Source organism: Rosa rugosa, chromosome 4, assembly GCF_958449725.1.
Source record: "Rosa rugosa chromosome 4, drRosRugo1.1, whole genome shotgun sequence".
Lineage (NCBI taxonomy): Eukaryota > Viridiplantae > Streptophyta > Magnoliopsida > Rosales > Rosaceae > Rosa > Rosa rugosa.
The window spans coordinates 50,000,267-50,024,382 of NC_084823.1; the positions used below are offsets into that span (position 1 = coordinate 50,000,267).

The following is a 24,116-nucleotide window of genomic DNA, read 5'->3' on the forward strand; positions in this document are numbered from 1 at the left end:
TGATTCCTTTGAAGTATGGAATGAACCATTTTCCCCCCTATTTTGAGTATTTTCCTTTGATTCAGGAAAGTATTTTCTTTCCTTTTGCATCTCAAACGCAAGAAAAGAATAACTGTCATTTCCTTTTCCGATACTTACTTTTTGCGAACCAAATAAGACATAATATTCTAAAACTCGTTAGGCGGTAGGCGGAGGTGGAGAGGGGACCTAGCGCCTAGGAGATAGCCACATTCAAGAAAGATAAATAATACCTATAATCGACCTTCTCAATTATTTTAGGTCATTGTTAGTTAAAGTTTTGGAGCTCTAGCTACAGGTCCTGTATGTTCTTGTAATTTGATAAATGATTTGATTGTAAGGTCATTCTCGATTTCTCATTTCACACCGGCGTACAAAGAAATTGAAAAGGCATCAACTGACACCAAGCTATTCCTTTAGAATTATAGATACTGATATTTTTCTGGAATATATACCTAAAGCTTGATTTGTAAAATGTGGTGATAAAAGGTCACCCTCATGCGCAGCAGATTCAGCTGACTAATTGAATTAGTTAGATCGAAAACTCAAAGTACATGATTAATTTCCATAAATGTTCCAATCAATCAATTGTTGTGTAAAGTTAATTTTGGATGAAGTATGCCCTAACAAAGGAACATTAATTGTCTTGGTGGAAGATTATTCAAAGAGATTGAATTGAGCTTCAAACTTGAACCAGACCGGCACAAAACCTAAATCCTAAAATATACCAACCGATAGAACTATAGAAGCATATTTCTACTCACAAATATGATAAATTGAACTGGATTTTGAGGTACCTCAGTAGTGTCTTGAGTGCAAAATGGTTAAAAATTAGTTTTTTTTTTTTTTTTTTGAAAGATGCCTGGTGCGGCTGCCCTCAAGTCTTGATTAATAAAACTGCTGAATACAAGGGCGAGACATAGAGCATGAACCCCAAATTACAATCATCATCGGGAGAACATCTTGAAATAATACCAGAATTCTCCATAAAATCTATGTATCCTAGCAAGTATCAATTAGCAAATAGTGCACGAATGACTGCTCAATTTGCTTTAACAAATAGGTGACATACCGGAAAGATAACTCTATCACGAAGAAACATCATTACAAATAGCACAGCTTTCCCACTATGTTGCCGCACGGAAGTAAATCCGGCGACACTTCGTTTCATCCTGCCACTAGGAGGTTGCGACCATCTGATCAAACAAATAGCTCGCCGCCTCGCTAGGCCAGACAAGGCACACTGAGTGTGCATACCGGGATAAAGCCCACGTCGCCCAAACCAAAAGTAGTAGGGACTTATTGCCGGCATAGAGCCACGTTTTACTAAAATTAAATAAACATAAAACAAAGGGGAAATGATCATTTACCCAATTTTAACTTAAAAATTTCCCACGTACCCAAACACTCTAAGAGATTGCCCACTTACCCAAACACTCTAAGAGATTATTTCCCTATTACCCAATTAAGTATTTTTTTATTCTTTTTTATTTATTTTTGGGACAATTTTGCCCTCTCCTTCTTTGTCACTTAGAGAGAGAAGTGATAGGAGACCTTGCCGGACTCCGGTGACCAATGGCCGGCCGCGGACTCCGGTGACTGAAATCCCGAATCCGGCTACCGGGACCGGTGACCAGATCCCGGCGTCTGATTTTATTATCCCCCCAATAATACTCAGTAATCATATTATTGCCCTCCAATAATCATATTATTGCTCCTCAATAACAAGTTTATTGGGGATCAATAATTAGTGAAAAATGAAGATGTTTTGAATTTTGAAAGCTTTCGGAGGTTTATCCAAATAAATAATTTTATTATTGCCCTAATAAACATTTTATTGCCCCCCAGTAATCTTTTTATTGCCCCCCAGTAATTTTTTTATTTGTTTTGTTTCGGGTTTTCACGGAGGCGGTGAAAACAGACCGACACCTCCATCAATTGTTGCCAACACCACCATCCTGGAACACTTCAGAGAGATAGAAACAGAAGAAGACTATCTCATTCTCAAAAAAAAAAAAAAAAAAAAAAAAAAGCCACCCAGAAATTTGCTCTAGGCACCAAATCGGAGCAAGCTTCAGCAACCCCCCCCGCAGCCGGGACTTTTTCTCAACCAATCCTTCCAACTGCCACCTCCTCCTCGACCTCCGCCACAAGTCCCCGTCCTCTGGTTCGACGCCGACACGACCAACAACTTCGGCCTTGCCGTCCAGGCCCTCTACTCAGTCCAGACCCGATCCGAATCCTACCTCCTCGGCGCCATCTCCGGACTCTCCTTCCTCTCCGTCTACGACCCCAACGAGTCGTCGAATCCAATTACGAGATTGAGAAGTCGCCGAGCTTGTTGCAGCAAACGAGCATGACGACGGCGACGATGGAGGCATAGGCTCGACGATGGAGTGCGGCGGTGATGCCCGAGAAATTCCCATTGGTAGCCGACGGTGATGGAAGCTACGAGGCGTAGGGCTTGACGGCGGTGGTCTGGGTGAGGAAGCAGATGTGTGTGAGAGAGAGAGAGAGAGAGAGAGAGAGAGAGAGAGAGAGAGAGAGAGAGAGAGAGAGAGAGAGAGAGAGAGAGAGAGAGAGAGAGAGAGAGAGAGAGAGATGATTGTAATTTAATAATTAAAATAAGGTTAAGACTGTCAATAGTTGTTAGATTGGGTAAATAGGGTTAAAAAAACTCTTAGTGGAGTAAGTGGACAATTTTTAGCCTAAAATCGGGTAAGTAGTCACGGCCCCTAAAACAAAACATAAAAGTAAAATGGGTCAAGGGTCAAAGCCTAGGCCCCACCTTCACCAAGCTCAGGCGCAACCTTCACAGGTCGACTCCAAAATCAGTTTTCTTAATACGGGTCAAAATCATCTATTTTGGTTCATATAAAATCTCTATTATGTTTGGAAACATGCGATATTTTGATTTTTTCAATCGTTATACCACATCTAATGATTGAAAGTGTCAAATCTATCACATACTTCAAAAAGATCTCTAATATAATATTCGCTTGTAATGCATCAAACGTGGGGAAGCTGTTTTTAGTATAGATGCAAAAAACATGTATTGAGCTCCAAAACATTATGCATCATAATCAAGGGCTATTCATGGAGCACCAGAAACAGACTTTCGAAAGCTGAAGAGTCGACAGCCAAGCAAACACTGTAAAATTGGAAGGTCTAGCTAGGACATCAGTCTTCGCAAACACGAGGCATGATAAATGTTGAAGATGGTTTAAAAGAATTTGGGCATTTTCCACAGGGCGACGTGGCCGAGAATGGAAGCGAGACAGCTTGCTCAGTTTGTTTGGTGGAAAACTACGTTTAGATAGCTTTGGCCTCAGAAGCTTGTTCGATCCTTTTGGTTGGTTAAGAAGATACCGACACCTTTGTCATCCTCAGGCGGCCTCATATCTCAGATTCTCATATCTCACATCTCATTATACATTATATAAATGTGACCAATTATTGGAGCTACCATCCAATCCATGAGTACGGCGCCGTCCTAGTTCCCATCAAGGACATGCCTCCACCTTAGGATAAACAAAGACTAATCCAAATCATATATTTCTACGTTCTAAAGACTTCTCAAAAATATAGGTTAGGCCGAAAACCACATTAACGTACAAGTGTACAACTAACATCATTCATTAATTTTCAGAGAAGTACTTGATTCCAAGATTTACACTAAATATCTAAATTTAAATTTTAACGTATAAAGTTTTTAATTATTAACGTGCAAGCATCCACTAAAAATATAGAATAATTGAACAAAAGAGTGAGATGTTTTTCAATTTTTTACCTTTTTTCAATTAGTTTTCAATATGTTATGATCTAACTATCTCTGTCTTTGAATCTAAAATTGTAGCATATGCGGTGATAAAAGTTCCTGATGTATAAGCACCAAAGCATGGTAGGATGTTCAAAAGTTTGAGCATGCAATAAAAGTGACGTTGATACACTTGGAAATGCTTGAAAACTAATTGTGTTTAGCTGCTTTCAATATTTATAAGAGGATCTTTGGTCGGACCACCTTGGATTTTCTGAAAGTGATGATACAATTCTTTTTTGGATTACGATATCACTTGATTATGATACAATTCTCATCAAGGAGGTCATTGCATAAAGCTCGAGTACAAACCTAACAAAATTTGTCTTGTTTTATTTTTACATAAGCATTTTATGTCTGCACCCAGTAAACTAATCCGCACACCGCCACACCCTCCTCAAAATTTTGGATTTCACAAAAAAAAAAAAAAAACAAGAATTGAAATTCACACTCCTCATTTTACAATCCACACTTCATATTTCCTTTTTTGATAACTTAAATTGTCTTTTATAAGAATTTTAACCAAAAAAGAAAATGTGGATTGTAAAATGGGGTGTGAATTTCACTCAAAAAAAAAAAAAATCATCCTACAACAGTACCAAACCCAAGAATAATATTGATCTTCATCTTCTGCATTAAGGTCTAACAATACTGGGTGCTCAAAAACGAAGTTGAAAGGGCAGGAAGTCGAGCCACAATCTCCCAAGGTAACTTCCATTTTCCATCACTGCCATTTTCAGTTATCCATATTCCATAATTCCAGCTTACATCATTCCTAAGTTACATAAATCCGAACTGTAATTACTTTTCCTCCCCTAGAGTACACAAACACATACAGAGCAGACTTGTTACCCCACCATCTGAACTATTGACTATGCTCAACCACTTGAACTCCTCAGCCGTGCAATCAATTCCTCCTGCACATGTAATTCGATTGATGAATAACGTCCGCTGATGATTCAATCCAGCAACAAAAAGTCCAATAACAATAAGATTAAAACTTTACGAATTCTTAACTGCCAGTGGTCCAGTGGTCCAATGGCCCAATGGTCCATACACCATAATTAATTCATAGAGTATTTATTTGCAACTTCAGAATAGATTTATCTTAATACTTGCCTTCTTTCCCTTTACAGAAAGACCTTTAGCCTTCAAAAGGGCACGGAGCCTCTCTACAGTTAATCCCTGGAAGTCCCTACTAGATGCTTGACTGCTTGATTCCTCTGTAAATTTAATCAAATACAAACTCAAATTAAAACAATCACATTATTGAGTCATGGAAACTCGTAGGATATGTCCGACAAGTAATAAGATTGTGAGACAAATGCAGTGCAGTCCAAACTCTAGAAGAACTGCATTAGCACAAAATTGGCTGCTCTACAATAAGTATTGCTGATTATTTACCACCTAAAATCATGACAACATTCAATTGCTCATATGAAGAACGTTCCACCATTTCACAACAATAAACTTGCTATAAATCCATCATCAGGACTTTTCAACATGAGCTAGAACGATTAAGGTTAAACCATTATCCACAGACCTCAAAGAACCACCACTAAACCACTTCTGAGTGATGATGCAAAAAAAACCTTTTATCTTATATATCTACCAAACAGAGGTTAGAAGCAATATGACGAGTGATGAACAGATATTTAATGCAATAATAAAACTATAGAAACCTACCTTGACGAGGTTGCATAGAGGCTTTCTTAGCTGGCGCCCGGTCCAAAACTCTTTCAGCAACCCTAAATGATAAAAAGTAATAGACAAATGAAACTGCAAACTATCTTCATTGCCAGGTCTAATAGAAAATGTATACGATCATAAATGCACCCATTAGCAAGTGAGCAACAATGAGTGCCAAAAAGAAGACACCGAATGGTAAACTACTTTTGATTTGCTAGAAAACAGTTTATGAACTTGATCTTATCAAATAAAAATTAAATTGAATCACAAAGACATTTTTCTTATCAAGAAATTCCCAACATGATCCATCCCCAAAGGATACTGGTCATACCTCTTTCTTGAGCCTTCAGCTGCACCTGCACCCTTCACATCCTTTGAACTGGAATCTCCCTTCTCCTTCTGTTTCTTAAGCTTAAGTGATCTAATCAATATGTTTTGTTGGTTTGTTTTTATATGTTCATCCTCTGTAAACAAGAGCAAGCTTTCAAGTCAGAACATGTAACAACTTTCAACTCGGCAATCAAATTATCTTAGCCAGGGTTTACAAGCATCTAATTGAAAGTTGATGGGACACACAGTGAAGCAAAAAAGCACCAATATAAGGATCTCAAAAAAGCGAGGATATACACCAAATAAACAAACAGGCACCACAAGGATCTCAAAAAAGCAAGTGGATACCTGGGAGTGATGTCTCGTACTCACAGACACAAACTCGCATCCTACCCTGGAAGAGGATTTCATTCATGTAAGCAAGAATTTAACGAGACAGTAACCATAAGAAAATGCAAAACATATAAGATCATCTGTGACATAGTTGTCCACATACTCCTGAAATTTGCAACAGAACATGCTTCATCACTATTCAAAACAAAATGGGAAATGCATTGCAGGAAATTCATGGTTGACTTCCAATAACTTTAGATAATGAAGATTAATGACCTCTTGTAACTTTAGCATTCCTTAGGAGAGTATTACCAGAATTTGATCAATTACGTAAATGGTTGTTATTGGTATAGCTTGAAGTCACTGGTGCAATAAAGCATCATATGAAGCTAAAACAGTCACCTAAAGACTACAATGCTATCCATTCAACTGCATAGTTGGAACCGACACATCTTAATGTACACGGTAGCAAAAGACAATAGGCACATTCATATTGTATCACTCCATGCTCAATTAGTAGCACCATCACATTTGCATTTATGAAATTTAAAGTTCAGTACTTGCAACTAGTGTAAAACATGTGAGATAGCAAATCTATCGAAATCAAAAGAACACAAATCAACACATTTCTATAAATCTAAAAACTTCAATTTCTCAACGCATCAAACTAAAACCCAATTAGTCGAATGTATCAGAGTAAAATTACCCCGAGATCAATCGAATCGGCTACAAAGAACTGCAATTTGCACAATCCACTCTAAACCCAAACCAACTTTAGCAAACAAAAACAATATCAAAGTCTCCACATTTGGAATTTTCCAACTGTAAAACCCTAGAAACTAAAACCCAAATGCTTACATGACTTGGACTAAACCCTAATATATAAAAAATAAAAATAAAAACAATGAAATTCAACACTGTGCTGTAATAAATTGAAATCAATAGAGAATTGGAGAGAGGGAAAGAGAAGCGATCATCACCGGATTCAAAGAGAGAACGGGGGCGGAGAAGAGGCCGCGGGAGGGGAGGTTTTGGAGGGAAATGGAAGCGCCGGAAGCCGTTTGATTGGAATCGGACGGCTGAGAAGAGAAGCCCTCCATGGCGGTTGAAGAAGAAGAAGAACCCTAGGCTGAAGATTCGAGGAGTCAAAAAGGGTTTGTGTGTGTGTGTGAGAGTGAGACTTGGGCGGGTATGTGCCTCCGTATTACGCCTCCCTTTATATACGGGGGATCTGGGATTGTAATAAATTTTGGCGCTCTCTTTTAGTTTTGTAATAACATTTTATTTAGTATTCTCTATTTCTTATTTTTCACAAATTACTCGATCTCTACTATTTTTTTCCTATAAGATGAATTCATTAATGATTAAGGCTCATAAAGATTAGGGGTTTAATAGGGCCTTGGTAAGATTCTGATTAGGGGTTTAATAGACTCATAATCTAAAGCTTGTTAACCACCATAGGTGGTCGTGTTGGTAAGAACCTCCAGGAAATAAAAAAATTTCAATGAGGGCAACAACTCCCTTTAAGATGTATTCAGGTCCGTCAGTGCATGCGAGTAACTTAAGTTTACAGGTGAAACACTTATATTCGTCAATATGTATGATGACGACCTTAAAGTTTATTGTCACAAAACAAAATTTTGTTAAAATGTTGACTTGTTTACATATCGTTATTATTATTTTTTTATATATATATATATCAAAAGAACTAAAGAAGTCAGCCCATTATATAGATTCAGCAAGCAGTACAAAAACGAAACACCCCTATGGGGTCGACATAAAGAATCGTTTCTCAGAGTACCTTGAGGCTCATATTCTAAACCAAGAACATGAACCCAATATACTCCCAGTACACCCACCTTTTAGACAATTCACACACCCTTATTCCAAACAAAGACTAGTAACCTCCGGAGTAAGAATAAAAAACCCTCAGAGATTATGACATTTGCGACCTATAAAAATTTAAATACTTATCGGAAGAGGAGCAGCAGACTCCCCTTCCAGTCCTACTTCCTTCTCCAGTTCCTTAACCAAGGGATGGAGACCCAAAACTAAAATAATAAAAACATTCCTAAAAAGCCTAAAGTCCCAACAAAACCCAATAGGCCAAGCTTTGTGAAACCCTAGTAGATGTCCAAAGCCACCTAGCACAATTGCACCAGCTCTGTTAGCCTTCAAGCTCCCACTGCCGTCGCCGCCGAAGCCAGGAATGCCATCATGCCCTTTGACACCTCCTTCGACGTCAAAGCCACAGTTCAGATTTCCATCCTCCCAGAATGCCATTACCGACGATGGTCGAACCAGTCAAAGATCGGACCTAGCCAAGCAGCACCCATCGTCCTCAGTCGTGTCCAAAAACGAGGAGAAAGAACCGAGATATCTTGGCTCCGGCAACCAATCCCTTACCAGGTCCAAAGCTCCGGCCTTCGCTGGAAACCGGGCCCAATCCAATTCCAGATCAGCCACACCACCATGGTCAACAACCAAGCAACCCAGGCCAGATCTGCTTACACCACCAGCGGTGCCGCCACCACCAAGAAGGGGAGAAGGAAGAAGAGCACCGCCACCCCTCCTAATCCAAGATACAACTCCACCACCAACAGAAGTCAATCGCAGACGAGAAATCCCCCTTGCGGGAGTCAGTAATAGGCGTCGATGAATTTCTCCAGCGTTGCCATCTTCAAGGGGACCAAATGGAACAGGAATCTCGTCCGTTCTAGTTGAGGTCGTAGTGCCGTCATGAGACACCACTACTAGAAACCCTAAAATCGCTCTGAGCAGAGAGAAACATTTTTCTAATTTTGTTTCTTGTATGTATCGTTATTCTTCCTTTCATATTAGGTTTAGAATTAAAAGTTTGAAACGTGTAACTTAGGCATTTTAAAGCACACTTTAAAGTTACACAAATATTTACGTATCAACGAGTTTTAAATTTTATCATAGAAAATGATATCATGACTAAACTTATACCATAATTCATAGAAAAATGTTTGTTGGATCATGGCCAATAACCTCTAGTGGGTTAGCAAACGAGTCAGTGCTATCTCGACCCGGCCCGTAATTACCCCCCACCGTTTCTTTCCTCTTTCAGTAACTTCACCGGCCCACTGATTACCACTCATAACGGTCAACAACCCAAAATCCGTCGCACGAGCTCCAACCTAATAAACAACAACCACGTGACGTCCACGTCACCACTCAAATCCTCAAACGAAGATGCGCAAACCACTCCCCGGCGCACATTAGAGTCGCCCACCAGTGTGGCCAGCATTAAAACCCGGATAATAAAACCTGCCTTAAAGTAATCAAAACTTTCCCGGATAAGCATAACCGAACAGTGTACCACATCGCAGCCCTCCACATGTCCAGACCAACCCCTCCCGCTAAAAAACTATAACACCTGTACGGCCCAGATTCTTCACGTATGATAAGGACAGTGATGTGTACTACATTATAGTGTATGTCTTTGTCGTGGTTGGCCTTAAATAATGTTGAGTGTGTGATCCGAAGTCTGTCTGTTTCTGAGTAGCAGAGAGAGAGAGAAGAAAGATCAAAGTCTTTGGAATAGGAGAGAGAGAGATGGGTGTGCCGGCGGCGAATAGGGACGGCGAGAGTCCGAGGAGTCCAGAGGCGAAGCTGGGGATGCATGTAGAGGATCTGTGGGACATACAAGAGCCGCAGCTATCTCCCACCGAAAAGCTCAATGCTTGCTTTGAGAGTGTTCCGGTTTCTGACTTCCCTACTGCTCCTTCTAATCAAGGTACCTTAATATGCTCTCATCTCATTTGATTTTGTTCGAATTGATAAAGTGTGTATGAATTAATTTGAGGTATATATATACACGTACGTATATGTATACATGGTGGTGATCAGATGATTAGTTTGATGATGAATTGGGAGGGGATGGTATTTGTGATTATGCTCTGGATTGGGATTGAAGATCATTTGACTTGTTATACGATGAATCAGATCATTTATTGCTGTTGTCTTAATTAATATTGTGTGTGGTTATTGGTGGTTTCAGTGATTGAGATAAAGTCAGACACCAGTTTAGCTCAAGCAGTCAAAATCCTGGCCGAACATAAAATTCTGAGTGCACCGGTGGTGGATGTCGATGCGCCTGAGGACGCTAGCTGGATCGACAGATACATTGGCGTTGTCGAGTTTGCAGGGATTGTTGTGTGGATTCTACATCAGGTTAGCATCCTAAGTTCCTATCTATCAATTGTTTTTAAGCTTAAAATGAAGTGGTTTCTTTTGAAGATTGCACATTTTAACAATGTTGGTACATTGCTTTAGCTTTTGAGAAATTGAAAACATCATGTTTATGTTGATATTGACAGTCAGAACCGCCATCTCCAAGGAGTCCAAGTACTCCTACTAGTCCATCTAGTGCAACTGCAATTGCAGCGGCGGCTAATGGATTGAAAGGTCTTGATCTTGCGGGACTATTAGAAAACGGCTCTGACTTTGCTGCTGCAACTTCAGGAAATTTTTTCGAGGCTTTGACTTCTTCCGAGTTTTACAAGAACACACAGGTGACTATTTGCCCATGTTGGACAACATAAGCTAGTATTACTTCATGCCTTTGATATGTATTAACATTTGTACATGCAGGTTCGAGATATCTCAGGGTCATTCCGATGGGCACCATTTCTGGCCTTGCAGAAGGACAATACCTTTTTGACCATGCTCTTGCTGCTTTCAAAGTACAAAATGAAGAGCGTTCCTGTAGTTGATTTAGGTGAAGGAAAGATTGATAACATCATCACGCAAGCTGCTGTCATTCATATGTTAGCAGAATGTGCTGGTCTTCAGTGGTTTGAAAGCTGGGGAACCAAGAAACTATCGGAACTTGGTCTTCCCCTGATGACCGCTGATCGCATTGTGAAGGTGCATACTCCTCCCCTTTATGAGTATCTTTCACTGGATTTTGAGAATTGCATTCATAGTCATCTGCAAAACACATAAGGATGTGGCGACACTAGTGAAACTAATCCTTGGAAACTTGAAATTCTTGTAATTTAGACACCTGTTTCGTGCCTTAAATGAACGATTATAATTTCCGTTTTATGCACAAGTTCTTGAGCAGGTTTACATGTTTGTCAATTTGTTTTAAAATGCTCAACGTTTTATTTACAGGTGTACGAGGATGAACCAGTGCTCCAAGCATTTAAGCTGATGAGGAGAAAGAAGGTTGGTGGGGTACCTGTGATTGAAAGTGGCAGTAGCAAGGCAGTCGGTAATATAAGCTTAAGAGATGTTCAGTTCTTACTCACTGCACCAGAAATCTACCATGATTACAGGTTTGTAGTGAAAATTGTTCAGAAGTCTTCATAACAAATTTTCAGGTGCAATGCAATAATAGATCATTGATTTGACATACTTGTACAGATCCATCACAGCGAGAAACTTCCTGACAGCTGTTAGAAGCCATCTAGAGAAGCAACATGAAGTCTACCCATTGCTTAGTACTATGGTAACTTGCAAAAGGGACGACACAATTAAAGATTTGATTCTGAAGCTGGACTCTGAGAAGATCCACCGTGTGTATACGGTAGATGATAATGGGAATCTGGAAGGAGTCGTTACGTTGAGAGACATCATCTCGAGGCTAGTCCATGAACCCCGTGGCTACTTCGGTGACTTCTTCGATGGTGTTTTGCCCCTACCCCAAAGCACCAGGGTTTAAAATGAGGTATTAAGAAGAAAGAATTCTGATCTTTTTCTGAATGATTAACCACTTTTGGTTTTGGCTTTTGTAATGAGCTCTTCCCTTGTGTCCTATCACTGCCTGTTTTGTTGAAAAGGAAATCGTCTGTAAATAATGTCCCTCAGTTTGACAGAGTTTTAGTCGCTGTAAGTTTGTTATATCCATAAGCACCTGGCGAGCTTTTTGCAGTAACCATGAAATAAATATAGAACCTTCCCTTTCAGCTTAAAACGATAAAATCTGCTCTCTGAATCTTGGCTGTTCATACCTTACACTTGCATATAGATTATTTGAAGCAAGAAAAACGTACGAACTTTTCTGGGTTCCTTCATGTAGTATTCAAAAGGATTTCACAGTTGAGAAGTAATTCCAAAACCAACTTGGTGCAAAGTTGCAAGTTTAGTAGTTGTTCAATGAAGAGAAATATTTGGAAACGGCTCAGGTTAGCTGTGAAGTTTTGGGTTTTACTAGAAAGTTGCCTGGCCAAGGTTCCCAACTCTACAAATCTCTACAGTTTATGTTCTTTCGAATTTCGGTTAAATGAAGGCCGAAGGAGAAAGGAGTATTCAGACTGGAAAAACATCCCGAGTAAAAACACTTAAAAATTTTGTGTTGCCAACCTAATTTTTCAATCTAACCATTCAAAGTATCGTCCAGTAATTTGATGAGGTTACGAATCACGAGTACAAATGTAGAATGAAACAGAAAGTTGTTGGCCATTCTCATATAGTTATATGTATAACCAGGTACGTGGTGAAGACTGCTAAAATTTGTGTGGTTTGAGGTCCGAGATAGTTCGTTTTGCTGACATTAATTAGGGATAATATAGGATGCAAGTATATAACAAGATAAACCGAAATGCTGTTACAAGAGGCATTACGATCAAAAGTAAAGCCAAAACAGTTGGAGAGACAAGCACATGCATAAGCAAACAGCAATACCCTACTACGCGAAGAGCACCAAATGTAGACATAGCACGTTTTATGGTCACACTTGCTTCATAGCAAATGGGGTTTCAGTGCTCCAATCAGTTGGGGAATGGGGCGACAGTGTTTTGTTCTGGTAAGGTTTCTTTTCTCCGGCCATGTCTCCTGGTTCAGTAAGAAGGTTCTTTCTTTCTCATCATTGAATCCGATCCGATCCAATGGACTTGGATGTGGACTCTAAATCTGTTCATGTTTACCTTTAAATTTAGATGAAGTGTTGCTAAAAGCGCTTTCAAACAAATCAAAAACGCTTTTGACAATCTTCGAAAGGCTTTCAAAAACTAGAAGCTTTCAGAAAAGAATCAAAAACGCTTTTAACAACCTTCGAGTGACTAAAATAAAGGGATCGAGCTCGTCTGCAGTGAGAAGCCTGCAGTTTTGGTGAAGTTAATAAAATCTCCTTCCTCCAAGTAATCTAATGTCTTTGGAAAGAGCCACGTCTGCCAAATATATCTAGAGTATTTCCTTCTTAACTGTGGTGTCGTTAAACTGCTTCAGAATCCCCAAAAAAAAAAAAAAAAAAAAAAAAAAAACTGAACATTCCCAATCAACTGCGTTCTGGGCAGAGAGGGGAGATGAAGGTGCAAAATAAAACTGTTCATAAACTTCTTTCAGGTAATGATAACCTAGTAAGAGAAAGGGAACCTAGATACCTTGCTTTCCAGCCATTTTCCAAGATATATTGCAATCAAATACGCAATCATCATTACATGAGCGAGAAGAATCTACCCCAGTTAAGTTTTTTTTTTTTTTTTTCTTTATCATATTAAATTCTTAATTCTTCAAAACTTATCTTTCTGGACAAAGAAAACATCAAGCAGATTTGAATCTCAAGAGCCCTCTTAATGATTAACTGATATAGTTTTAGGGATAAAAACCAGATCATCTTGCAATTCAAATCTGAAATTCTTTTCGTGATAGATATTGGGGAAGAGATAAAGAAAGGACCAGAGGAGAGAGAGTTTTAGCATTCGTTCTTCATTGAGGCTTCCAAATCCAGTTCATCATTCAGGGGGAAAAAACGATGGATTAATTCTTGAATTTTCTGAGAGAGTTAACGGACTAACGGCAGCCTAACGTTGATTTAAGAAGGAAGGCAACTAACAATCTAATGTTAGCTGACGTGGCTTTTGCATAACCATTGGATGATCCTAGAGATCAGGATTTAATGAACTTCACCAAAACTGCAGGCTTCTCAATGCAGAGGAGCTCGATAAGTGTCATGCATGCCTCCAACTTGAGAGAGACATGGGTGTTAGAAACTTCTGTACGGCTTTCCTGCTTATATGCTAGAAAACCAAAGAGGTTAGATTCATTTGTGATCATCATTCACTACACAATGCTTCATCATCAAATTGGTAATCTTCTGTAAATAATTAATGTCCCTCAGTTTGACACAGTTTTAACTTCTGTAAATTTGTTGTATCCATAAGCTCCATGCGAGCTTCTTTGCAGTAAGCCATTAACAATGTAGTAAATATTACTTCTCTTTCATTTTTTACTGTGCTATCTGAATCTGCTTGGAAGTTGATATATACTTTACCCAGAAAAGTTTCCTCATTCGAAGCAAGAAAAAACGTATAACTTTTTCTGCCTTTTCTTGCATTCAAAACATTACGCAGTTAAGAAGTATTCCAAATCCAAAGTTGTCATTTGCCAAGTTTAGTATTTGTTCGAAGGTTAAAGGGGAATATGTGGAAAGGCCGAAAGGGCTTAGGTTAGCTGTGGAAGTGTCAGGCTTCTTGTTGCGCTGGCCGAGCTAGAGTCCTAACTACACAAACGTATACAATATTATTCTTTCTATAGTTCAGAACATGAAGACCGAAGAAGAAAGGAATATTCAGACCAAAAGCTAGCCTTGAGTAGAGACTGTAGAGCACCATACTTATTCAATTTATCACTTGTATCTTTATATTGCCAACTTAGTCTATGAAGAAAACTGTTTAAATATCGTTTATTTGTTCGATGCAGTATAAAACGCTGGTCTCAAGTACAATGAGGCGGGAGTGCGGGACGGCAAAAAGAAAGAGAAAAATGCCAGCAATTCTTAGATCAATGTATAACAATCCATGGGAGCAAATTGCCAAAATTTATGTGTTTGGAGGTCCGACTTGATTGGTTTTGCCGACGTTAGGCTTTGTGATCCTGCAAGTTTACTAGATAAACTGAAACACTGTTACGAGCGGTCTACAATTAAGGATGAAGCCAAGCATTTAAGAGAATAAGCACTTGCATAAGCAAACAGCAATAACAGACCTAGAGCACCAAATTTAGACATGGCACGTTTCATGGTCACACTTGCCTTGCAGCAAATGTGGCTTTCAGTGCTCCAATCAGTTGGGAATGGCCAACAGTGTTTTGTTCTGGTAAGGCTTCTTTTTCTTCGTCCATGTCGGTTCTGTGGTAGGGATTCAGTTAGAAGGCTCTTTCTTTCTCATCATCAAATCCAATCCAATCCAATCCGACCAAAACAAATAAGTGAGTAGATACGGATTTGGATGAACTGTAGTCTGTTCTTGTTTTCCCCTTAATTTGGTTTAGAAACGTTCAAACTTATGGGGGTCAATGGAGCGTAGATCATATGCTAAAAGCACTTTCTATTTTCTAACAATCAAAGACGCTTTTGGCAACCTTCCGAAAGAAGTTGGGCGATGCATGACTAAAGTAATTTTCATGCTTCCAACTTGAGAGAGATGGGGGTGGACGAATAAACCGAAACTTCTGCAGGGTTTTCTTGCTTATATGCTTTAAATAGAAAATCAAAGAGGTTCTGATTTATATGATCATCCACTACATATTGCTCCAACAATACAATGAATCACAGTAAAAATCCACAAATATGAAAATTCTGATTTTTGTCTCTTTTTTTATGAATCATGACTACATTAATCTTGAATCGCAAAATACCCTTTACAGGTGAAGTCAGTGACCTCTCAATATTGCCCCTGACCTTCACATCTAACAGCCTCCTCATTTCGCCAAGACCACTGTTCTATACGAAATTGCATGATGTCATTCTCAATTTAACAATGAAATTGCTAATCACTTACTATTCTCATAACTTCATCCTTATACCATCTTCCACTGCATTTCAAAATCCTCTAACTCGTCCTAGATTAAAAAATAGTTGGTCATAACTGTCTGAACAAAGATTTAACTACTACATAATGCTCAGATGCTCAATTACAAGGTATAAGACAGAATGCCAAGTAGTTTATTTTTTCACTTTGCAAACACCGTCTAGTACTTATTCATGGCATTTATAAAGATACAAGGGCCCCAATGCCTATCTTTATCATTTTGTTTAGAAGAAGTAGGATCTAAATCTAGCCACAATATCCACTTGACTTGATCAACTGCAAACAATGCTAGCGAGATGATCTTCATTCAGATTTAGAAGGAAAAAAAGAAGAGAAAAGAAAAAGTATGCTTCTGAATCTGTTTGTATATCAAATTTAATAATTTACAGTAATGGTTTTTAGTTCTTCTTCTGAAGGCAGATGACAAACGGAAAGTCTGCTGGCGAATCATGGCAAGGAAAATACATGAACCATGAAAGAACCGATGCATAGAAAAAGCTAAAAGCTACATAAATGTACAAAAATTATTACAGTAGATAGAGTTGGACAATAGCTTTCACAAAACCTGTGTTTATAACATTAAAACCAGCAAAATAAATAGGTATCATCAAGCTACAATTTTTTTTTTTTTTTTTTAACAATTTAGAATGCTGTCGCAACTTCCAACTAGTCCTTGATCAAAGCAGAGGACTAACCTGTTACAAAGGGAGAATGCATCCTATGTACTTTTTCTTCTAAGATGGTGCAGAACACAAGGTGTCCCTTCGAACAAATCCAACACATAGCTCTCCAAATCATCTGCGGTGTACTTTATATATTTCCCGGCATGCCTTCCACTCTCTAGCTGATTCCCGAACCTCCCCATAAAGGACCGGTAAGCAGGAATCACCTTCTCTGATATAGATATCCGAAGCTCTTCGCGAAGCTGGGCATCGGGGACCTTCCAAGCTGTCTGGGTTCTATACAGGTCTTCAAAGTTGGCATTGAAATTCTTAAACCTCTCCTTCAAAGCCATCTTTGAAGCATTGCTTGTGCTGCCGCCAATTCCTTCATCTTTCAAACATGACAGGGCCTTGCTCCAAGCAGCTCTAAGATAACCAGTAGCATACTGGCGCACCTGGCCACGGCGTTTGCGAACCCAATTGTCTCCCAAGAGCTTTCTAAGCTCAGAATCTTTCACTTTCTGCACTATGTATTGAATGTTATTCATCATAAACACACATTGGAGTGCTCCATCCTCATAAACCTTAGATTTCTCCCCAAGATTGGACTCCAAATTATTTATCAACAGCAAAAGCCTACGTCCTATCGGAGACATACTTTCTATTCCCAAATCATCATTTGGCAAACCCTGTAACTCATCATCTCCGGTATCTAAAAGCAAATTCAGAGTTTCACTATAATCAACCAGCAATCTCACATAGTTCATGACATACCGCGAAATGGGATGAATCTCTCCACTCAGCATTGGTTTCTTACTGGCCTCACCCTGAACGGCATTCTCAAACTCAGCAAAGGTCCCTCTAGCCGCATCACCGAGTCCATCCAACACTCCCTTTGCCTCAGCAAGCACAAATTCATCACTCACCATCTGCTCCAAGTCCGGATACACATCTGCCAGCACATCATACATGTCCAGAATCCGAAACAGCTTCTCCGGCGACCTTTTCCCAATGGCAACAGCCTCTCCGAAATTCAACAGCTGCATAATGCACCCCTTGGTGGTCTCATTGAAACATATCTCCCTAGTCTCATCCGTTCCCTCGAAAATCTGATCGGAGAGTCTCCTCTCCCCGAACAATAAAACCCTAACCCCGATTTTCACAGCGTGTATCCACTTCTTCATTTTCTCGTCCAGCAATTTCCACTCGATTTTCTGAACCTCCTCAATGCTCAGCTTCTCAACTCCGAGAATCACCAGACACTCATCCAAAGCGTCTCGCCGGACACTACTGTACACCTGAACACACTCCTTCTCATAGCCGGAGCGAATCATACGGTAAGCGATCTCCTTCAATTCGACGACGGCATCCGGATGTATCAAATCAACGCACACGTCATCGCCTAAGCTGCCGCCGCGCTCGTGGAACCTGCCGGCGTCGCGGTCCATCTCGCCGAAGCTCTCGAACTCCTCGGCGAAATCACCGTCGTGCGACGCGAACGACAGCGAGACCCGCCGGATCGAGCCGTAGAGGCGCTCGGAGTCGAGCGGGACGGTGTTCCGGATCAGAATGTGGCGGAACTCGTCCTCCAGCCTCGACATCGCGATTTGGATCGCGTTCTCGGCCCGGTCCGAAATCTCATGATCCGACCCGACCGACAACCCCTCCATGAGGCTGAGGATCTCGTCCACGGCCAACAAATACTCCGCCGACTCGTTCGGCGACTCCTCCCAAGGCACGCCGCTCCTCATCGCGTCGTGATTCGTCTCCCACCGGAAAATCACCTTCTCCGCGGCGTCGAATCGGTCGTCGTCCGCCTTCGATTCGTCGCTGATCATACTCGTCAAATTCGAGAGCCGGTTATCAAAGCTGGAGAAGATCAACAGCATATCCTCCCTCACCTCCTTCGGAGTGTTCCCCAGGCTCTTCACGATATGCTGCGCCGCCGCCAGCACCCGATCCTCGCCTCCACCCCCGCCCGCGGCGGCCGCTATGCTCGTCGTCGTCGTCGTCATGAAAGGGCTCCTCCTATGGTTTGGGAGGCAGGGAAAATAGAGATCAGAGAAGTAGAGAAAAACAAAGTAGAATCAGGATTTGGAAGAAGCGGAATTGAGAGTTGCGGTGGCCATTAGGGCTTTTGCTCTCTCTCTCTCTCAGAGTCTGGAACTGAAATAGAAGGAAGGGGAAATGACCGAAATGACCAAAAAACCAGTCTTGTTTGCTTTGGCCGGCAGCTTGGGGTTGGACAACAAGGAAAGAAAGAAAGAAAGAAAGAAAGAGTGAGTTACGGGAACTCCTTATCGTGCTTTTGAACTTGGAACTTGGAACTTGGAAGTCTGCGGGTGTGATCTGGTGCGGAGCTGTGCACTGATGTCACCTCCTTCACCGGTTTTGATTGGGTCCGGATTTTCGCACGAGGGATCGAATTTTTGAAATGAATTTTGGTATTTTTAATATTAAAGGATAATTGCGTTCACATTTGGACAGTGAATGTTTCTATTGTTGGCTTGGATTGGACCAAAGGACAGTGAATGTTCCTAATTTTTGCTATAAAAGAAAAGAAAAACTTTTGTTATATGTTTTTTCTCATTTATATATGTATATATATCACCGCCACTTTGAGGAAAAAGGTAGAGATAAGGTCTTTTTTTTTTTCTTTCTTTTTTTTGAAATAAGGTCTTTTCTTTAGTGATGGGAAATAAGTAATGGAGTTCATTTAGTTGTCACATCTTGCATTTTATATAGTCGGTCACACTTGTATATGACTTTAAGTTTGTAACAAAAAAAACCTAACAATATTACTTAAGATGGGTGTGAGAATAAATTCTTGAAATAGTTTAGACTAACTTACTTGTAATGGAGAAACTCATGAATCGAAGATGATTCTAGAGGGATTAATTCCTAAACTCAACTACCCCTTTGGGTTCTAACCTCTGGATTGTTAAGAAATAAGTTTTTTTTCGTGAAGCTAACGGTGTTACAAATAGACTTGCACACCTAGCTAGGTCATCCGCTTTGGATGTGTTTTGGGTTGATAAGGCTCCTGATATTATTCAGGATGTTCTTCTAGAGGATGTATGTAATTTCTCAAGAGATTTAGGCTCTATGTCCCCGTCATTGTACTATCTTACTACAAATAATAATAATATAGGTGGGAGAGACACTACTCTAACCTAACGGGTGATCTGACCCGTCTTCAAAAAAAAAAAAAGTTTCTTATTTGTCAGACAACAAAAAAATTCCGATTTTAAAGTGGGACACGCTCTTATTCCAATTTCTTTTCGTGTTAGTAAACGCATGAAAAAACATGTTTTGGAATTGATACCATTATTCTAATATCTCTCCAAAACTGAAAAATTTGACGAATATAACCCTCTAATATTAAAAAAGTTTAGAAACTAAAATAATCAACAGGGGCAATAATGTCAATTTAAAAAAAATAAAAAGAAATTAAATTCCTTAAAATAAAATAAATAGTAGTTATTGTTGTAGAAAACTGCTTTGGTTAAGAAACTAACCACTTCCTTACCAAAAAAAAAAAAAAAAAAAACACTCACACACATAGAGTACGAGCACATGCTAGTTTTAAATAATTAAACGTCTCATACACCTCACCATAAAATCAAACTTTTGAAGAAATAAGTGACCATACTATTTCGTATTGGTACTTGTGAAACTATATTTCAAAACATTAAAATTACCGTAAAAGTGACGAATGAGAAGGGTCAGTCTTTTCTTCTTCTTCTTCTTCTTCTTCCGCAGAGCTTGAAAACCGTTCATGACATAGAATTCCATGCTTTTGTTGTTGAATCTTGAATCTTGAATGAGTCGGAATGTTATACATTGGACTATCAGATAATACCACAGAATATGACTTCTGTGATTGTCAACTTCAACTCCTTTAGTTGACCCAATAGAAAATAAAAATACACAACCTTGTGTACGTAGGGCATGGTTCGGAGCTATCTGCCGCACCTAACACGTTAAGTTACAAATTCTTAAATCCAGAATCTAAATCCAAATCCAAATCCCAATTTTGCCAAAAAAAAAAAAAAATCCAAATCCCAATCCAAATGCATGGTGAAGTCTTTCGAAGTCATTCAAGTTGTTAGAGAAGGTTCAGTTAGGTGTGATTGGTTTAGCACATGCATAGAACACAGGGACATGAATTAGATTATGAACCATGTGTATTAGTCCTAATTTCAAATTCGATTTGCGCATCACGTTAGTTATAATCAAAGAAAAAGAATTAACCAATGAACTACCCCAAAAGATCTAAAGAAATCAGCACACTACAACCTTGAGGTAGGACTTTCTAGCTTAATTGTCTCAATCCATCCATCAATTATGAGATAATATTATTATTATTATTATCATACCAATAAATTGGTCTCCATCTATCATAATTTTATAGTTTTAAGGACTAAGGTTCAACTGGTGCAGCCATGATTCCAGTTTCACACGGAACGGTGAGAGTGAAATTTGGAAAACAGAAGCATGAAGTCATGGCTAAAAGTCTAAACTATCAACTCTTCTAGAAGTGACAAATTACAAGCTTCAATTGCTAAACTTTAGGCTAATATGAAAGCGAATAAAATGAAAAGAAAAATTAACAGAACTGCAGCAGTCACAACGCCTAGTGCAGATTGTGATCGAAGAATCAAAGAAAACGATGGCCAACATCCCAAAATGAATAAATTAAAACCTACTCATGGAATCTAAAGCTTAAGGCAAAGCGAAAGAGATGCATATGTTCACCAATAAGAACAAAAATTTAACAATGATTCTCTGGTTTCATATAAAAGAGAAAGGTCTTCTATCTGGGTAAGGTCACCTTAGAGTTAAGCTCCACCAAAAGGGAATTGCATCCGACAAAGCCTAACAAAAAAATTTCTCACCCTAATGGCATGGCATTCGAAAGTTCAATCAAACTAGTCAATTTTGACAACCTTTTAGATGACAGAGATTCTAATACATCAAACTTTAGCCAGCCGCAAGAATTGATTCCGGGACCAACTCTCTCTCTCTCTGTTAACTGTAAGTTGCAACAACACATGGATATATTAACATTATTTGTGTCGAAAAGTGATGAATCATCTAAGCACTGAAGATATCATTTAGTACAACTGGACCAATTACTGCTGCTGCATCAATTTTTCTTCATGAAAGGCATCTTCAGCCCTTCAATCAGAAATATTCCATGCAAGCTGGGACACGCAACATATTTGCCACTTACTGCTGCTGCATCAATTTTTCTTCATGAAAGGAGCCATATAGGTCAGTCAGCATCACATAATCCAGAGTTACAAGCTGTTATAAGAATACACAAAGAAAAACACAACTTAGTCTAAGGTGGTGCTTCACTAAAAGCTTTATCCGGTACAGTTTTTCAAGATAACAACTATGGCAGCAGTGACCACATGATATTAACAGCTAGAAGGAAACTTAATGAGCCTAATCTGACATGCATTTGTGGTTCACTACAGTGTTCTGTTATATGCTTTCACAGTATCCTTCCACAAGGTGTGAAGTTAAAAAGTCTACGAACTTCAAATGAAAGCATCTTATTAATGGTTTGAGGAAGAAAAAAGAAGTGGCGAAAACTCCCTTTCTTTTCACTTCATTTAGTGACCACTCATCTTGCCAACACTATTTCCACAACCATGATAACTTTTTTCAATTGCTTTACGCTTTTCACCACTGCCTCAAAGCACCACCACATGGTGCCTAAACCCACTTATTTCTGTCCTACTTCCCCAATTTGATTTTGATACTGTAGCTCTATAAAGTTAGTTCTGGCGCATATATGATTGAGGCATTTCCAGATCAGAACAATAAACAAATCAGGTGTTTTCTGAAACTGAATGTAAATAAATTTATCCTTTTTTGTGTTTACAGCACTCTGAGATTTGCTATTGCAGTCAACATGGTCTTAACCAACAAAAACAAAAACCAGATGTATGAACTTCTCTCCTTGTGCACTCAGGAGATTGCTACATCTTTGACTTTTAGAAGTAAAAACCACATGCCTGTCTTGCTTCATTTTGGAGAGGAACTCTTAAATTTTTTAATGTTTTAAAATCCATGATCCCTCTCTGAAGTTTGGGGTAAGTAAAAGCATCAAGGTCAGGACAATAAATTGGACTCAAAATATACAACACAAAGATACAAATTCATATTTAATCCGGCCAGAGTCATCAAAAATGTATACACGAGAAATATTTGGACCAAGCCATACCATTCTATCCGCTGCTCATGGGTTATCTACAATGCATTAGCATCTTGAGATAAATGATCATTTGATGCTTCACCCTGAGAAGGAAACAAAATCCAGACTCATATTACCTAAAAGCAAAGGAAACTTGATTGCATCCACATAAGATGAAATGAAAAGGGAAACTGAAAAAAATAAGGTTTTACCACGTTAGAAAACTGATCTCTAATGCAATACATGGAATTCAGCATGGTTTCTAGAGTATCATTAGCCAATTCAAACTTCACTTCTGTTTCTTTAACACGAGACTGAGAATCATTTAGAAGCTGCACAAAGAGAGAGTACAATTACTAGACAAATAAACTTGACACCTCCACCACTTTGAGAATCCTATGCACTACACATTTCCACATACTACAAACCATACCAGTACCTTCAAGTTGATAACAGCAACAGGCTCAGCAAATTCTGCCTCCGGACTCGCCATGTCCCATGTCATCGTCTTCAACCGCGGCAAAGCACCCTACTTTTTTTTATCAACATTTCCAAACAAAAATGTTACAGTCTAAACACTCCAACACATTAAATCACTTAGCTTAGACACACAAAATGTAGAGCAACCAAAATGTGTATTACCTGGTCCTTGAGTGCATCTTCCCGCCATTCTCTTTGAAACTTCTGCAGCAAAAGCGTCAACAGCCTCTGTAATTCCGGCAACACCTCATCGGGAAACAGCTTCTGAATCTCATCCCTCGTCACATTTTCGTACACGCATCTCCGAATCAAAATCCGAAGACACACCAAAAGCTATGAACAAGTAAAGACCCAAAATTCAGTAGCATATTCCCAAATTTCAAACACCGCTAAATTCAAAAAAGATTCAAACTTTTCAGGACATTGAGAGTGGGAGTGAGAGAAGCTGTACCGGGTCGAGGTCCGATTCGTTTTGAAGCTGGAGCATATCTCGGATTATGTCCCGATCGGCCCGGTCCAGACCGGTCTTTCGGGTCCTCCAAAGGGTTTGAAGAATGTACTCCACCGAGTCCTTGGAATTTGACCGGACCAGTAGCGGTAAGTGACCCCATAAAGTCTGCTCCATGCTCCAAAACCCCACCGCCTCTTTGGCGGGTTGAAGCGCCCTGTGACTGATTTACGGGTCTAGGGATTTGCTTCCATTTGAAACGACGTTGAATCAAGTCGTTTCAATTGTATCAAATTGCAATTTGGCCCCTGGACTTTAAGTATTTTTACTTGAGCATCCTCAGTAACGGACT

At 39.5% G+C, this 24,116-nt stretch overlaps 4 protein-coding genes across 7 annotated transcripts; 1 reads left to right on the plus strand and 3 right to left on the minus strand.

Annotated features, from left to right (window-relative positions):
- Positions 1-4,420: 4,420 nt before the first annotated feature.
- LOC133744974 (uncharacterized) lies at positions 4,421-7,399 on the minus strand. The gene is made up of 6 exons (XM_062172988.1): positions 7,168-7,399; positions 6,203-6,248; positions 5,856-5,988; positions 5,522-5,583; positions 4,955-5,058; positions 4,421-4,752 (listed from the first exon to the last, which is right to left on the minus strand). Exons 1-6 carry the CDS (start codon positions 7,285-7,287, stop codon positions 4,714-4,716), a joined length of 504 nt encoding a protein of 167 aa, XP_062028972.1. The 5' UTR covers positions 7,288-7,399; the 3' UTR covers positions 4,421-4,713.
- Positions 7,400-9,682: 2,283 nt separating this feature from the next.
- LOC133706516 (SNF1-related protein kinase regulatory subunit gamma-1) lies at positions 9,683-12,139 on the plus strand. Its single transcript, XM_062132060.1, has 6 exons — positions 9,683-9,947; positions 10,212-10,384; positions 10,531-10,725; positions 10,805-11,080; positions 11,330-11,493; positions 11,582-12,139. Exons 1-6 carry the CDS (start codon positions 9,767-9,769, stop codon positions 11,877-11,879), a joined length of 1,287 nt encoding a protein of 428 aa, XP_061988044.1. The 5' UTR covers positions 9,683-9,766; the 3' UTR covers positions 11,880-12,139.
- Positions 12,140-15,640: 3,501 nt separating this feature from the next.
- LOC133742875 (exocyst complex component EXO70B1) lies at positions 15,641-18,902 on the minus strand. Of its 3 annotated transcripts, none has more exons than XM_062170563.1 (2): positions 16,662-18,902; positions 15,641-15,873 (listed from the first exon to the last, which is right to left on the minus strand). In XM_062170563.1, the coding sequence occupies exon 1, from the start codon at positions 18,641-18,643 to the stop codon at positions 16,685-16,687; it is 1,959 nt and encodes a 652-aa protein (XP_062026547.1). In that variant the 5' UTR covers positions 18,644-18,902; the 3' UTR covers positions 15,641-15,873; positions 16,662-16,684. The 3 variants fall into 3 exon arrangements, with proteins under 3 accessions (XP_062026547.1, XP_062026545.1, XP_062026546.1); XM_062170561.1 differs by having other exon boundaries at positions 15,641-15,878; XM_062170562.1 differs by lacking the exon at positions 15,641-15,873 and adding an exon at positions 15,982-15,997.
- Positions 18,903-21,369: 2,467 nt separating this feature from the next.
- LOC133743983 (uncharacterized) lies at positions 21,370-24,011 on the minus strand. Of its 2 annotated transcripts, none has more exons than XM_062172085.1 (6): positions 23,768-24,011; positions 23,479-23,649; positions 23,276-23,365; positions 23,049-23,168; positions 22,867-22,940; positions 21,370-21,883 (listed from the first exon to the last, which is right to left on the minus strand). In XM_062172085.1, the coding sequence occupies exons 1-5, from the start codon at positions 23,939-23,941 to the stop codon at positions 22,893-22,895; spliced, it is 603 nt and encodes a 200-aa protein (XP_062028069.1). In that variant the 5' UTR covers positions 23,942-24,011; the 3' UTR covers positions 21,370-21,883; positions 22,867-22,892. The 2 variants fall into 2 exon arrangements, with proteins under 2 accessions (XP_062028069.1, XP_062028067.1); XM_062172083.1 differs by having other exon boundaries at positions 21,370-21,938.
- Between the last annotated feature and the right edge of the window lie 105 nt (positions 24,012-24,116).

Bases quoted from the DNA above. Each gene is read 5' to 3' on its own strand.
- LOC133744974 (XM_062172988.1), bottom strand. From the start codon at position 7,287: ATGGAGGGCTTCTCTTCTCAGCCGTCCGATTCCAATCAAACGGCTTCC. The intron at 5,584-5,855 runs GTATGACCAGTA...TTTATCATTTAG, and splicing joins GCTGAAGGCTCAAGAAAGAG to GGTTGCTGAAAGAGTTTTGG. The intron at 4,753-4,954 runs GCAAGTATTAAG...TTACATGTGCAG, and splicing joins TTTCTGTAAAGGGAAAGAAG to GAGGAATTGATTGCACGGCT.
- LOC133706516 (XM_062132060.1), top strand. From the start codon at position 9,767: ATGGGTGTGCCGGCGGCGAATAGGGACGGCGAGAGTCCGAGGAGTCCA. The intron at 10,385-10,530 runs GTTAGCATCCTA...TGATATTGACAG, and splicing joins TTGTGTGGATTCTACATCAG to TCAGAACCGCCATCTCCAAG. The intron at 11,081-11,329 runs GTGCATACTCCT...TTTTATTTACAG, and splicing joins CCGCTGATCGCATTGTGAAG to GTGTACGAGGATGAACCAGT.
- LOC133743983 (XM_062172085.1), bottom strand. From the start codon at position 23,941: ATGGAGCAGACTTTATGGGGTCACTTACCGCTACTGGTCCGGTCAAAT. The intron at 23,650-23,767 runs GTACAGCTTCTC...ACTTGTTCATAG, and splicing joins ACGAATCGGACCTCGACCCG to CTTTTGGTGTGTCTTCGGAT. The intron at 23,366-23,478 runs GTAATACACATT...AAAAAAAAGTAG, and splicing joins AAGATGCACTCAAGGACCAG to GGTGCTTTGCCGCGGTTGAA.
- LOC133742875 (XM_062170563.1), bottom strand. From the start codon at position 18,643: ATGACGACGACGACGACGAGCATAGCGGCCGCCGCGGGCGGGGGTGGA.